Consider the following 14239-nt stretch of genomic DNA (forward strand, 5'->3'; position numbering starts at 1 on the left):
TCGGCCCTGATGGGGGGCAGCCCAGAGTACTGTATGACCAGCAGGGGAGGAGGGGGTGATGAGAAGACTTTCTGGCTGAGACTATTAAGAGCTAACAATTATACAAGATTTTATTTTATTTTATTTTTAAAGGAATCTCACCCAACGTGGGGCTGGAACTCAAGACCCTGAGATCAAGAGTCGCACCCTCTATGGGCTGAGCCAGCAGGCGCCCCTATATGACTTTTAGTGTACATTATACTCATTCTAGATCTGGGAAGACTGAAACCCCCCAGAGTTAAAGGACTTGTCCCAGCTGGAACAGCTAGCAGGGAGTGGGGCTGGATTTGGACCGCAAGTTTCTGGCTCCAGAGCGCAGGTGTTTAACCGCGGCTGGAGGAGGCGCGGAGGGGTGGGGGTGGGGGGGACGACTGCACGCAAAGCTTGGGGGAACTTGAAATCGCTTGTGTGGTGACCCGGTCGTGGGAGGACGTTGGAGGAGAGTGGGGAGGGGTTCTGAGCGCAGGCCTCGGGTGGTGTCGCATGCACCTGACTCACTGCGTCCCCGAGCACGCCCTCCCCGCTCTCCGGGCCTGTTTTATCGCGTGTGAAATGGGAGCCACTCGGCCCGCTTCCCTCCCGGCTTGGGTGAGAAAACCCACGTGGGGCATTTGGCAGTCAGCGCTCATTAAATGCCAGCTGGGGTTATTATGATGATTACCCCCATTATTATCCTTAATAACTAATTAATTAGAACTAATGCGTCCTCTCCGCGTGCGACTGGGTCTCTCCGGGCCGGGAAGTTGGGAAGTTACGGGACCCCAAGGAGTGGCGAGCTCAGGCTCAGAATTCTCCCCCATCCCCCACGCCCCCAGCCCACCCCGCAAGCCTCCAGTCCACCCCGTCCTCCCCCCTCCCACACACATTAGGCCTCGTAAAGCTGCGGGCAGGCCAGGGTGGCGCGGGCCAGAAGGCAGGAGTCTGGGTGTGGGCGCCCCTTGCGTCGCCCCCCAGCCGGTGAGCGTCCCGCTAACGCCAAGGTGAGCCGTCGGGCGCTAGGACCGTCCCACCCCGCGGGAGCAGGGCGTGGGGGCCGGACTGGCCCCCCGAGGCCACGCCCCCCTCTGATTATTGGCTCTCGGGCCCCGGCGCGCGGCCCCGATTGGTGGAGGCGGCCGCCAGCCTCCCCGCCCCGCCCCACCCGGGCCTTAATTTGGGGTTTGGGGCCCGGAGGCTGCAGGCGCGCTCGGCGGGGCGGGCTTGGGCGGTGGCGCGGGGAGAGCCGGGCGCGGACGGCTCGCGCGCGGGGGTCGCGTCTGCCGCGCGCCAGGGCGGCCGGCCCGGGTGCGGAGCGCGGCCATGGGCCCGGGGCCCCCGGCGGCCGGAGCGGGGGCGCCGCCGCGGCCCCTGTCGGTGGCCGCGCGGCTGAGCTACGCGGTGGGCCACTTCCTCAACGACCTGTGCGCGTCCATGTGGTTCACCTACCTGCTGCTCTACCTGCACTCGGTGCGCGCCTACAGCTCGCGCGGCGCCGGCCTGCTGCTGCTGCTCGGCCAGGTGGCCGACGGGCTGTGCACGCCCCTCGTGGGCTACGAGGCCGACCGCGCCGCCGGCCGCTGCGTGCGCTGCGGCCCCCGAAAGGCCTGGCACCTGGTCGGTAAGTCGCGGCCGAGCCTCCTCCCTCCGACTGCCTGCCCCGGGGCCTTCCCCTTCTGCCTGCTTGCCTCGGGGCCTGAGCCTCCCCCAACGCACTGTTTGTCCCGGGCCGAGCCCCCCTCCGCTGCTAGGCTGCCTGCCCCGGGGCCTGACGTCGTCTAGCCCACTGCCTGCCTCGGGACCGGAGCCTCCCCCATCTGCCTGCCTGCCCTGGGGCCTGAGCCTACCCCAACGCAGTTTGTCCCTCCACTGCCAGCCTGCCTGCCCCGGGGCCTGACCTCTCCTAGCCCACTGCCTGCCTCGGGGCCTGAGCCTCCCCTCTCTGCCTGCCTGCCTGCCTGCCTGCCTGCCTGCCTGCTCTACGTCCTGAACCTCCTCTATCTGGCTGCTCAGTACCCTTCTATTGCCCCATCCTTGACCTCCTCCATCTGTCTGCTTAACTGCTCTGTACTTCTTCCGTCTGCCACCTGACCACTCATGTGACCCTCCAGTGGCACTTCCCTTTGTCGTTCTGTCTGACCCCCATGGGCACCCTGAACCCTCTCTGGATTGGGTCTGACTGCCTGGTGGCACCTCTGTCAGTCGGCCTGGTCGGCTTGACTTTTTCATTTGTCTGTCTGGGTGACAACTCTGTCCGAGTGAGGGCCAGGCTGCCTGGAGCCCCCTCTGTCAGTCTGTCCCGTTTCTCCAGCGCACTCCTGCCCATCCTCTGCCCCATCATGGGGAACCTGGTGCTTGGGAGGTTTACGGGTGCTGCGCTGGGGAGCTAAGACTTGGGGGCCAGACGGAAGAGGCAGGGGTCTGCGTGTGTCTGGCTGAGGAGGATGGGGTCTGTGGGCCCAACAGGGTCAACCTGTGTCCTGGGGGAGTTGTCAGAACACCTCTGTTGGTGAGGGGAGGAGGCAGGTCCCCCAGGAGCCGGGGTGTCCTGCCCAGTGCACACCCTTGATAAGGCCTGCCTCCTGGCATCCCTTCTCTGCCACCACGGATCCTGGGCCGTGAGATTAGCCCCAGCCACTTTCTCTGCTGTTCTTTCCCTGGCAGAGGTGCCTGCTGCATCCTGGCATTTGGGTTCCGCTGGGCATTTCAGGAGGCAGGCACAGGAATCCTGCCCAATCCTGTGAATTCTGGGTGGCAGCTTTCTAGAAGCTAGGAGGGGCTGACCACTGCCTCCTTGCCCTTGGGAACAGCGGCCGGGGAGGCAAGGATTCGCCCTGGGCCCTGGCGAGTGCTGTTTTTGCAAGGTGCAGCCGATCTCCAAGTGGCCCAAGTGGCCGGATGTCAGGTTTCTCGGGCACTGAGGACACCCAGGCTGCGCTTGGGTCACTTGAGACCATGGCAGCCAGGGAGGGAAGCAGGGGGAGACAGGAGACTCCGACAGACTGGTGATCACCTCATCTGAAAAACAGACGCGAGAGGTGCCCGTCTTTGGGCTGACGTTGGGATTGCTTGCAGAGCTGAGCCCAGTCTTCAATGCAGTTTTGTTCATAATAGATAAACTCATGGACAAACACACAAGACAGCCCCTAGGCCTGACCGGTGACAGAGGTGGGGAGTCTTTTCTCTGGGGCGGGCAGGGGAGACACCCCTGAGGAGACGGAGCCAGCTGTGGGAAGGTAGCTGGGCAGTGGACACTGCATGTGCCCCCAGGCCTGCCTGTGTGCCCCTCTCGTAGGTGGGAGGGTCCACCTGACCCCGGAGGAAGAATCTGAGTCCCCCGGCAGAGGCAGGAGTTAGGCACCTTTGTAAATAAAGAACTGAAGGCTTTGTGTTTATGTAAAACAGGCCTGGGGGATAGGTGTCCCTACGGGACCTCAAGGCCTCCACCTGCACCCCTTCTCTACCTCAGGGTGAGTATGTGGGGAGACCCAGGAGGATCTGTGGAGAGAGAAAACTGGGGCAGCTCCTCTTGGCCTGATAAGGTGGCTTGAGTGAATCACCTTGGAAACAGTGCCCACTTCTCTTTTTTTTGCCCCTGAGCCTGTGGGTGGTGGGTTCACTTTTCCCCTTAGCAGGCCCCCTGGGCTCCCCCGCTCTAGCCCAGAGAGGACCCTTAGAGCCATACATGGATTTTTCCCATGGGGTCCAGGCTGGGGCATGTGGGTGAACTGGGTTTCATAAGGGAGAAGTGGAGCTCTGAAGCTTTGGGGATTTGAAGGATGAATAGGAGTGTGTGTGTGGGGGGGCATTCCAACCCATTGAATCAGCTGTGCAAGGGTGACATAGCCCAGCTTGGAAGCTGCTGAGGCAGGAAGTGGCTGAGAGCCATAGGAGCTCCCACTTTCATAGGTTAACTCCTGGTTCTCATGCTGACTTTGGGAGCTGGGTATTTTCAATGTCTGTACTTTTTGGAAACTGCGGCCCAGGGAGGGGAAGTCACTTGCCTCAAGTCCCCCGGCCAGGCAGCCTCATCCAGGCAATGGTTAACCTGGCCTGGCCAGCTTCAGGGTGGATTCTGGCAAGGGAAGCACATTCTTCTGACCAGAGTCTACATAGTTTGTGCCTGGCCCTGAGGCGGCCCCCGGGGCCCCTAGGCATGAGCTCAGGATGCCCCTCCCAGGCCCCAGTTCCAGAGAAATAGCAAGGAAGGGTGCCTTTGCTTTCATTTCCCCATCCCAGGATGCAGAGTTGGCCCCAGGGTCTACGGCATGAGGTCCTGAGCCTGGAGGGAGGGGGGAAGGCCAGCTGCCAGGCCCAGCAGGGGAGGGTGCTGAGCTGGGCCTGTCCTGGCAGAGGGAAGGAACATGGCTCAGGGCCCAGCGGCTCACACACTGAACCTGTGTCCTCATCTGGAAAGCGGGGAGAATAGGAACACCCGCTTCTTGGGGCTGTAAGTGGATGACATTAGTATAATTATACACTCACCCAAAAGATATGTGCCAGGCTCCGTGCTGGTGGCCAGGGCCCCAGAAATGACCTTGAGAGACCTATTGCCCACCCTCCCAGAGCCCAGTCTCCGCTGGGGGAGGCAGGCAGGAAACAAGCAGAGACAAAAGAATCCCTGTGTGGGCTAAGGCATGTGAGAGGAAAGCCGTGTCCAGATGGACTGTGTCAGCGCAGGGAGGGGACTGCTGGGGACTGCGGTGATCAGGGAAGTGTCAGCACAGGGAGGGGCCTGCTGGGGACTGCAGTGGTCAGGGAGAGCTTTGCTGAGGAGGTGGCATTTGAGTTGAGTCCTGAGGCACGAAAGGATGTGAGGGGAACAGCGGGCACAGCTGGTGCAAAGGCCCTGGGGCAGGACCGAGCCTGGTGTGCTGAGGCTAGGAGGCCTCCTTGTGTGGCTGGAGTGGGGGGGGGGGGGGGGGGGCAGGTCCTGCAGGGCCTGTTGGCTGCCCCCGCGCACTTGGGCTTCTTCTGAGGTATCAGGTAAAGGAAAGACCCCCTCATGAGCTGATAGGGACACTGGGGCTCAGGGAGGGCAGGGTCCACCGTAGCCTCACCCAGCATCACCTGGCCTCCTGACTGCTGGGTGCGCGGTGGGACGCTCGGCAGGAGCTGGGGGGCAAGCCCTGCCAGGAGGCGGGAAAGCAAGCGTGTCTGTGGCGGGCAGCGCTCCAGGGGACGCCGCAGGTGCTCTGTGCTTCTGTTTCCCCACCTGCCACCAAGGGAGCACCCCTGGGGAGCCCGAGGCTAGCAGGGGGAAGCCCCATTCTTGTCCTGTCTTATCACCTGGCCGTAGGTCCTGGCCCTGCTCTTGTACTTGCAGCACGTGACCTTGGGAACACAACAGCCCGTTGTGTGTCTCAGTTTCGCCAGCCCTGGGGGCACATAACCTGAACTGACAGGTGGAGCCCTGGCCCTGCTGCCCTCTTGGGCTGCATGACCTCAGGGGGACCCCAGGGCTCCCTGCCTCGGTTTCGCCATTTGTCACAGGAACTATTCCCCAGGGAAGCCGTGGGCCGCGGACCCCCCCCCCCCCGGTCTGTGACTGTGGAAGGGTCCCCACCAGGTCAGGCCCTGGGAGCCCGGGGCTGGTGTGGGAAGGCCCGTGGTGTGACCTCCCCGCTCTCTGCTCCTCCCCAGGTACCATCTGTGTCCTGCTGTCCTTCCCCTTCATCTTCAGCCCGTGTCTGGGCTGCGGGGCAGCCACGCCCGAGTGGGCCGCCCTCCTCTACTACGCGCCCTTCATCGTGATCTTCCAGTTCGGCTGGGCGGCTACGCAGATTGCCCACCTCAGCCTCATCCCAGAGCTGGCCACCAGCGACCACGAGAAGGTGGAGCTCACGGCCCTCAGGTGCGGCCCCCGTGCGAGCACAGCGGGCCAGGCCGGGAAGCGGCGGCCCTCCCGCGATCGGGCGCGGCTTGGCTGCGCGGCTCTGGGACGGTCGAAGTGTGTTAGTGAGCCGTTGCCGCGTGAACGGCCAGAGCTAGCAGCTTCAGACAGCACGCGCGTATCAGCTCACGGTTTCTGTGGCTTCGGGGTCTGGCTCTGCTTAGCTGTATTTTCTTTTTTCTTCTTTTTGAAAATATTTATTTGAGAGTGGGGGGAGGGGCAGAGGGCGAGGGAGAATCTCAGACTCCGCTCAGCGCGGAGCCTCACACGGGTCTCGATCTCGCGACCCTGAGATCGTGACCTGAGCGGAAGCCAAGAGTTGGATGCTCGACCAACCGAGCCACCCAGGCGCCCCACCACTTAGCTGTACTTTCTGCTCCGTGGTCTCCCCTCAGGGTACTGGTTAGGGCAGGGGTCTCAGCTGAGGCTTAGGTTTTTCTAAGGATTTCCTGATTAGGTCTGGCTCACCCAGGATCATCTCCCTTAATTCCAGCTGCAGAATCCCTTTACCTTCGCCACAAAGTGTTGCCTCAACCTGGGAGTGACATCCCGTGTCCATAGGCCCCCTCCCCCAGGGGAGGGGTTGGACGGGGTGGGACCAGGGCCATCTTAGAATCCCGCCTGCAGGATGCGGCTAGCACTTGGCCTGTTGACTTGCTTGAGGTCCTGACAGACCTTCTGCTGGATAGGATGGTAACAGGAGCATTTATGGAGTGCTTGCTGTGTGCAGGCACATTTCTAGGCCCTTCACGAGGATTACCGTCTTTAATCCCCCTGGCAGTCCCGAGATCTGTCACGTGTCCTTGAGAGGGTCTGAGCAGCGTGCGTCCCCGAGGGACAGCGTGTGCTCGGAAGAGGGTAGAGGCTCGAGCTCCGGGAGGAAGGGCTAGCATGGGTGGTGGCGGCCGGCGTGGCTGGAGCTCAGGGAAGGGCTGCCCACGGGAGGGCGCCTGCGAGGTGTGCACTCCTCCTGCTGTCGTGGAAGCATCTTCACTGCGGCCCAGCCTGGCTTCCTCCCCGCCCTGCCCTTGGGTTCTGCATTCGGGCGTGGGCGCGGCCCCAGTGACAGGGGTTGCCCAGTGCCCAGGGCCCTGAGGGCCCCGAGGGCCCCAGCTGGCGGGTGGCTTGAGAGACCAGGCTCTGGGCCGCCTTCTACCGGCAGGCACGTTCCTGCCAGTCTTGTGGCCTCTCCACTTTGATCTCTGGGGTATTGGTCCCACTCTCACAAAGGGAAACTGAGTCCTGTGTGCGGTCCAGAGGCTCTGCCCCCACACCCCCAGCCCCTGGAGGGGCACCGCTCCGGGGCTACAAGCAGGAGGGGCCCCAGATGCTTCTAGACCAAGGCGCAGGATCTGGGAACCAAGAATCCCAAATCCTGGCTTCTGAGCGTCTCAGGTCTTCCCGGAGTCTCTGTACCCCCGGCCCAGGCAGCTGGGATGTCAGGGTGGAGTCGCGGGTTGGCCGTCAGTCATCACGTAACGGGCAGCAAGGGCTCTGCTGCGGCCACCCAGCGTTTGGTGGCCGAACGCCCCCCCAGCCAGAGATTCCCTGGAGGCCGGAAGCGGCTTTGGCAGCGTGGCCGGCGGCCCCGCGCTGAAGCCCGCCCTGCCCCCGCCAGGTACGCCTTCACCGTGGTGGCCAGCATCACCGTGTACAGTGCCGCCTGGGTGCTGCTCCACCTGCAGGGCTCCCCGAGCTTGGGGGGGGCCCGCAGGGTCACTGACCAGCTGGGCGTCCAAGACGTGCCGGTGTTCCAGGTGAGCGGGGCCCGGCTGGGACACCCCGGTGGCCCGAACCCAGGGCCCGGGCTGAGCGCGCGGCCGCTGACCCCTCCCCTGCCTGGCCTCCAGAACCTCTCCCTGCTGGTGGTGGGAGTCGGGGCCGTCTCTTCGCTGCTGTTCCATCTGGGCACCAGGGAAGGGCGCCGGCCTCGGGCGGAGGAGCCGGACGAGCACAGCCCGCTGCTGGCCCCCACCACCGCCCGGCCCCTGCTGCTCTGGAAGCACTGGCTCCGGGAGCCGGCCTTCTATCAGGTGCGCTGCCGGGGGGCGCGGGGCTGCGGGCGGGGATGGCGGACACGGGGTGGGGGGCACGCAGTCCCTTTGCCGCCCTCCCTCCGTCACTGCTCCCCGCCCCGCCAGCCTGGCGGCCGGTCACCACGAGCGGCTCACGTGGGCCCCCCCAGCCCCCCAACCCCCCAACCCGAGCCTTCGGTTTGCCTGCCCGCAGGTGGGCTTGCTGTACATGAGCACGAGGCTCATCGTGAACCTGTCCCAGACGTACATAGCCATGTATCTCACCTACTCCCTCAACCTGCCCAAGGTGAGCTGGGGGGGCCGGATGGCGCAGGGGGTGGCACGGCCCCGGGGCCCCCTGTGCCCACACCCACTCTGCCCCAACAGAAGTTCATTGCCACCATCCCGCTGGTGATGTACCTCAGCGGTTTCTGCTCCTCCTTCCTCATGAAGCCAGTCAACAAGTGCATCGGGAGGAACGTAAGTGGGCAGGACGGGCGGGGGGGTGGGGGCCCCCACAGCTGAGGACCCCGAGAACTGGTGGCTCCGGACCGTGGCGTCCAGCCTGTGGCAGCCCCGGGTCTGGCTTCCGCGTGGCTCTGGGACTCCGTGCTGCCCGGGGCCGTGGCCGGCGGTGGCCCGGAGCCCTGGAACTCTGCAACTCTGGCCGGTGCAACTAAGGAACTCGACACGTCACCGTGTTTGATTTTAATGGACCTGCGTCTGGCTGCAGCCTGCTCCGTCTCCACGCAGCTCCCCGGGGCTGGCTCGGCGCGCTTAGCACCCCTGGCCCCAGAACCCTCCGAGTCCGAGCTCGGGGTGCCGCAGGGAGGGTCCAGCTGGACCCCGTCCCTGCGGCGGCGGGCAGGGGGTCCGGCCGGCTGAAGACCGGGGAGGGCAGGCGCCACGCAGCGAGGCGGCCCTGATGCCGGCCGGCTCCCCCGCAGCTGACCTACTTCGCGGGCCTCCTGGTGATCCTGGCCTTCGCAGCCTGGGTGGCCCTGGCAGACGGGCTGGGCATGGCCGTCTACGCAGCAGCTGTGCTGCTGGGCACGGGCTGCGCCACCATCCTCGTCACCTCGCTGGCCATGACGGCCGACCTCATCGGCCCCCACACGGTAAGGCTGACGGGCGGGGCGTGCTGGGGGCCGCGGCCGCGCTGCGGCTGCTGACCTCCCCGCTCGTGTACCCAGCACAGCGGAGCCTTCGTGTACGGGGCCATGAGCTTCTCGGATAAAGTGGCCAACGGGCTGGCAGTCATGGCCATCCAGAGCCTGTATCCCTGCTCGTGAGTGCTGTTCATTTATTCGTGTAGTAAGAACGTGCTGTGCGTGCTGAGTGCCAGGCACTGCCCCGGGTCTGGGGGTTCAGCCTGGACGAAGGCCAGCGCACGGGTGGTGCCCGCACACTGGGGAGACCCGCTTGCTCCTGACCTGGGGCACTTGGCGGGCTGTTGTGTGCTGGGGACACAGCATCCAGACGTACTGGGGAAGTAGGAGTGGGCAGGGCCGGGGCAAAGCCAGAATCTGCGTTCAGACCCTCAGAACCTAGGGTTTTGGACCCAGATGGTTCTAGACCACTGGGTGGAGACTTGTAGAAGCCTGGGATCTGGGAACAAAAGCCTGTTCCTCTGTCCTCACTGACCTGGGGGCAATACCAGCCCCTTTAATAAGCACAGAACTGTGTGATCCAAACCAGTGGCAAGGAGGTGGAGAAAACCCCAGTTATGAAGACCTGTCTGGGGCAAGAGGTCAGGGAGGGCTTCCTTGAGGAGGTGACATTGGACCGGAGACCTGTTAGGGAGTTCCAGGCAAATGGGGAGGAACCCCCAGTGTGAAGGTCCTGTGGTAGGACTGGGCTTGGTGTGTTGGAGGAACAGGGGGAGGCCCGTGGGGTTGGAGCAGAGTAAGTGACGGGCAGGGAGGGGATGGGGCAGATGTGGGAGGAGGGTGTGGGTGGTGGAGGGTGACCCCCTGGTTCTGGCTACCCAACAGCTGAGCAGGAGGTCCAGGCTGGAGGGACCTGACAGATGGCAACTCACCTGCTTCTGCCCTCCCCCTAGCTTGGAGATTTGCTGCAGGGCCTGCATGGGCTTCTACCGCTGGGTGATGGTGGCCGCCACCGGCGGGGTGGGCGTGGCCGCCACCCTCTGTCTCTGCAGTCTCCTCATCTGGCCCATCCGCCTGCGGAGCTGTGAGTCCCAGCCACGCCCCACCCCGTGGGCCAGGGGCTGGAGGGCTGGAGGGCTGGAGGGCTGGGCCCCCCTCCACTGATTCCACCCCACCCCTTTCTCCTGCAGGGGACCCTGGAGCCCAGCCCTGATTCCACAGGCGCCACGGTTGCCGTCCTGTGCACATGAACTCTGTATACTCCAGGACCAGCTGAGGCCAGGAGCAGCCCTCCCTTCGTGCCGCCCCCACCTCCCATCCCTACCCCCCCATCCTTGCCTGGCTGTGGGGGCAGGACGCTCAGGATCCCAGACACGGAGCTCAGCGCTCTGGGATCCAGGGGTGCGCCCGGCTCACCCCTCACCCCAGGTTCGGGTGCAGTTTGCTACATGCCGCCAGGTCCCCCGACCACGACGTGGTCACTGAGCCTGATGGGAGCCTCAGGCAGGGGGTAGGGAGGAGCAAGGCCCATGCTCTGTGCCCAGGCCACTGCTGGCCACGAATAAAGAGCCACCCGTGGGTGAGGACTGTGGCCTCAGCTGTGTGCCCAGAGCCCAGAGTGGGGAGAGGGCAGCTGGTATGCCCTGCGTCTGCCTGCCTCTGGCCCAGTTTTGGTCACTGGGGTCTTGGTTGGGGGCTCCCTTGATCTGGCCGCCGGATCACGCAAGGTCCCCGGGGTCCCCAGAGGTGGACAGATGCACGGGGGTGGAGTCCCTGCAGCGGGCGGTGTCGGGCAGCATGAACTTTATCAGTGGGTGGGCGTGTAGACGGATGGGGGCCGCTGGATGGTGGAGGGACAGTAAGGTTCCAGGTCCCATTGCCTGTAGTTCTGCGTGGGGTGGCGCAGGCACCGGGGCGCTGACAGGAACGGCATGTCGTCAGACCCCTGCCACGGCGGCTCCGCCTGGTACCAGTGCCTGTTGACCACTGTGGGGCCAGGACCCAGGTCACCTCCTGTCGCCGGGCACTCTGAGCCCCAGCCGAGGTGGCCTGGCTCTCCCCGATCGCCCCCGCCTTCTCACCGTATTCCTTGCCCCGGCTGGGTCTGTCCGGCCACAGCATGCTCCCCCACCGCGTGCTGGGGGCCCTGCACTGGGCAGGGAGGACAGGGTCGTACCAGGCGGTCTCCCGGAGGCGCTGCATGTAGGCTGTTGGGGGGCGGGTAGGAGGTCATCTGTGGCCCTGGCCATCCCCTTGGGGCTGGCCGGGGCGGGAGGGGGGGCAGGCCAGGCTGAGCACTCACCGGAGGGCATGCTTTGCTCCCGGTGGCTGTGATGTCCATGCCATCGCGTGTAGGCCTCGCGGTATGGGCTGTCCGGAGCCCGTGGGACCGTGTACCAGGCTTCCCGGGACTCGGAGTTGGTCAGGCCGGTGTAGCCCAGCTGACCGGCGGCGTCGTGCCCCATGGGGGCGTACTTCCAGCGCACTGCCTGCCTGGTGGCCGGTGTCCAGCGGGGCCCCTCCACGGACAGGTAGTCGTCGCTGAGGGGGTGAGGGCAGGAGACAGAGGCTGAGTCTGGGGCCCGCCCCTGCCCTCAAATGGGCCTTTTCACCCTCTGCCCTGCATTGCCGGCGTGCACACCCCCGGCCCAGCCTGGCAGAAGAGAGGGGGTGCTAAGCCCTGTAGTCCCCGCCCCTCGAACCCCCCAGGACCCTCATTAAACCTTCCACTATGTCAGCACTTCTGGCCCGTCCCCCAGGGACACGGGGTGCCACTAAGGAGGCAGCTGCAGCCCAGTGCAGGTGGGCGTACAAAGGCCCTGGGGCAGCAGGGAACGGCATAAGGAGCGGGGCTGCAGTGCAGAGATGGAAGTACGCTAACAACGATCAAGGTCGAGGGGCGCCCGGTGGTGCAGTCAGGGGAGCGTGCGACTCAATCTCGGAGTCGTGAGTTTGAGCCTGATGGTGGGTGTGGAAAGGACTCAAAAATAAAATCTTAAAAATTGAATCTCTAGGGCGCCTGGGTGGCTCAGTTGGTTAAGCGACTGCCTTCGGCTCAGGTCATGATCCTGGAGTCCCGGGATCGAGTCCCACATCGGGCTCCCTGCTCGGCAGGGGGTCTGCTTCTCCCTCTGACCCTCTTCCCTCTCATGTGCTCTCTCTCTCATTCTCTCTGTCAAATAAATAAAATCTTTAAAAAAAAAAAAGATTTGAATCTCTATGTGGTACCATTAGAAATGAAAGCAGAAAAAAACCCAAAAGTGGAAGAAACCCCCAAAGCTGCTAAAGCTGCAGGGAAACTTGCTTGGGCAGAAACCTCAAGTGGCCGTTCCTTCCTGAAGGCCTGGTAGTAGCAACACTGCCCGAGAAGAGAAGGACGAGCAGGCGCTTCGCCCCGGTGGTCGGGGGCGCTGTTGACCACAGGCTCTTTCACCTGCACCTTGCACAGCCCAGAGATCACGGAAAACTGGAAATCCACAGGTCTCCTCGAGGGTGGGTGAGCCTGGAAGGTTCTGGGACATCAGTCTCGGGAACCCAACACACACGGAGTTTGCCACGCGCTCAAAGGGGAACTTCACCATCTTGGGTACCCCGCCCTCGTGAAACGAACACTTCTGAACCGTAACGTGCACGGAACTTGTAAAACACAATGACTATGGTCTAACGTAACAATGAGAAGTAGGTCTCTCTCGGTCAAACGTCAGTTTAACAAATGAAGAGCAGCACCTTAGAACTGGAAGAAACCCCCAAGTGAATGCTTGCTTGGTCCGCAGTCCAGAGAGTTCCTGCCCCTGGAAACAGCCAGGGCCGCCGGCCCCTGCACCCGGGTTTCCAGCGCGTGCTGCGCGTCCCCCTTCTGCAGCACAGACGTGCAGTGGGGTGGCCCACGGGCACCTGCCTTCCTACATCTGCACCGTCCCCCGTTACGGTGCACTTCTCCAGGCCACTGCAGTGAAAGGGCCCCCCAGATCCATGCCCACCTGGTATCTCAGAACAACCCCACTGGGAAACAGTCTCAGCAGACACAGTTGCTAAGCTGCGGGCCTGTGGGGCTGGGCTGGCCCTCGTGCGGTGCCTGGTGTCCTTGGAAGGGGGAGCCTGGACACAGAGAAGGCTATGTGACACAGGGGCACAGATCGGGGTGACGTGTCCTCAGAGGGCACCGAGCACTGCCAGAAAGGCACTAAAACGGGGAGGCCTGGGAGAGCTGCTCCCTCAGGCCCCAGGGCCTCTGTACGCCCACCTGCACTGGGCTGCAGCTGCCTCCTTAATGGCACCCCGTGTCCCTGCAGAAGACTCCTGGAGAGACCTGGTCAGTTCTGCGGGCCGTGCCCATGCCCACAGCGGACCCCTCACCTGCGGTGCCCACGCACGCCCTGCTCTGGCCCCAGGTGGGGAGGGGAGTACCAGGTGCAGGTGGGCCAGGAGATACGGGGTGCAGCCAGGTTAGGATGGGGCGAGGGTACAGCACCAACGTGCCTTGACTGAAGAGCAAGTGACACGCAAGAGAAGCCAAACCAAATGCCATCAGGCCCGAAACACAGAGGTGGCGCGTGGCCGTGGCGGGCACTCACCTGTACAGAGGTGCTGGGAAATCTGCTTCGAGGGTCCCCCGGGGGACGTAGGGCCTGGCAGCCTCCCGCCGCAGGGTCTGCATGTCTGCCTCTGGGTCCCCAGGGGCTCATGCCTGGAAGGCCTGTGGGGCCATTGTTGACAGCGACAAAGGCCACCCTTGGTGTCCTGGCAACGGTACTGGCCAGCGCGGGCCCCCATCCAGACAGCTCCCTCCCTCCCCCAGTGGAGGATGGCAGGATGGCAGGGCCAGGCGGGGGGAGGCACGGGGGAGGCACTGGCCGTGAGCCCCGGGCTCCCTGTGCCCGACCCAGGCTCCCACCTCCTCCTCTCTGGGCCCCTCAGAACAGCCCCACGGGCTCTCTGGGCCGTGCCGTCCAGCGCACCCTTCCAGGAGCTCCAGCTGGGACCCCCCCCATTCCCAGCCCTCCCTCCTCACCCCCAGCCCTGCCCCTCTTCTGCTTCTGAGCTACACTCAGAGCAAGACCTGCAGGCATGCGCGCACAGCAGCTCGGTCCACAGTCCGCAACCGCACTGCGGACACACAGACCACGGTCCCCACGCACGGCCCCCGAGCCCACGACGCTCAGGGAGGGAACCAGACACGGAAGGCCACACGGGGTGTGAGTCCATTT

The 14239-nt window shown here is 64.1% G+C and overlaps 2 protein-coding genes across 4 annotated transcripts; one reads left to right on the forward strand and one right to left on the reverse strand.

Moving 5' to 3' along the window:
• Positions 1 to 1334: 1334 nt before the first annotated feature.
• Positions 1335 to 12105, forward strand: MFSD12 (major facilitator superfamily domain containing 12). Of its 3 annotated transcripts, XM_034997471.1 has the most exons (10): positions 1335 to 1636; positions 5659 to 5869; positions 7527 to 7665; positions 7759 to 7941; positions 8138 to 8230; positions 8311 to 8403; positions 8871 to 9041; positions 9117 to 9211; positions 9986 to 10116; positions 10223 to 10442. In XM_034997471.1, exons 1-10 carry the CDS (start codon positions 1339 to 1341, stop codon positions 10243 to 10245), a joined length of 1437 nt encoding a protein of 478 aa, XP_034853362.1. In that variant the 5' UTR covers positions 1335 to 1338; the 3' UTR covers positions 10246 to 10442. The 3 variants fall into 3 exon arrangements, with proteins under 3 accessions (XP_034853362.1, XP_034853363.1, XP_034853361.1); XM_034997472.1 differs by lacking the exon at positions 10223 to 10442 and having other exon boundaries at positions 9918 to 10006; XM_034997470.1 differs by lacking the exons at positions 8871 to 9041; positions 9117 to 9211 and having other exon boundaries at positions 10223 to 12105.
• On the reverse strand, positions 10840 to 14008 carry CUNH19orf71 (chromosome unknown C19orf71 homolog). Its single transcript, XM_034997605.1, has 4 exons — positions 13607 to 14008; positions 11335 to 11573; positions 11114 to 11239; positions 10840 to 11018 (listed from the first exon to the last, which is right to left on the reverse strand). Exons 1-4 carry the CDS (start codon positions 13687 to 13689, stop codon positions 10840 to 10842), a joined length of 627 nt encoding a protein of 208 aa, XP_034853496.1. The 5' UTR covers positions 13690 to 14008.
• Positions 14009 to 14239: the final 231 nt, after the last annotated feature.

This window comes from Mirounga leonina, unplaced genomic scaffold (assembly GCF_011800145.1).
Source record: "Mirounga leonina isolate KUSES-001 unplaced genomic scaffold, KU_Mleo_1.0 Mir_94, whole genome shotgun sequence".
NCBI classification, from domain to species: domain Eukaryota; kingdom Metazoa; phylum Chordata; class Mammalia; order Carnivora; family Phocidae; genus Mirounga; species Mirounga leonina.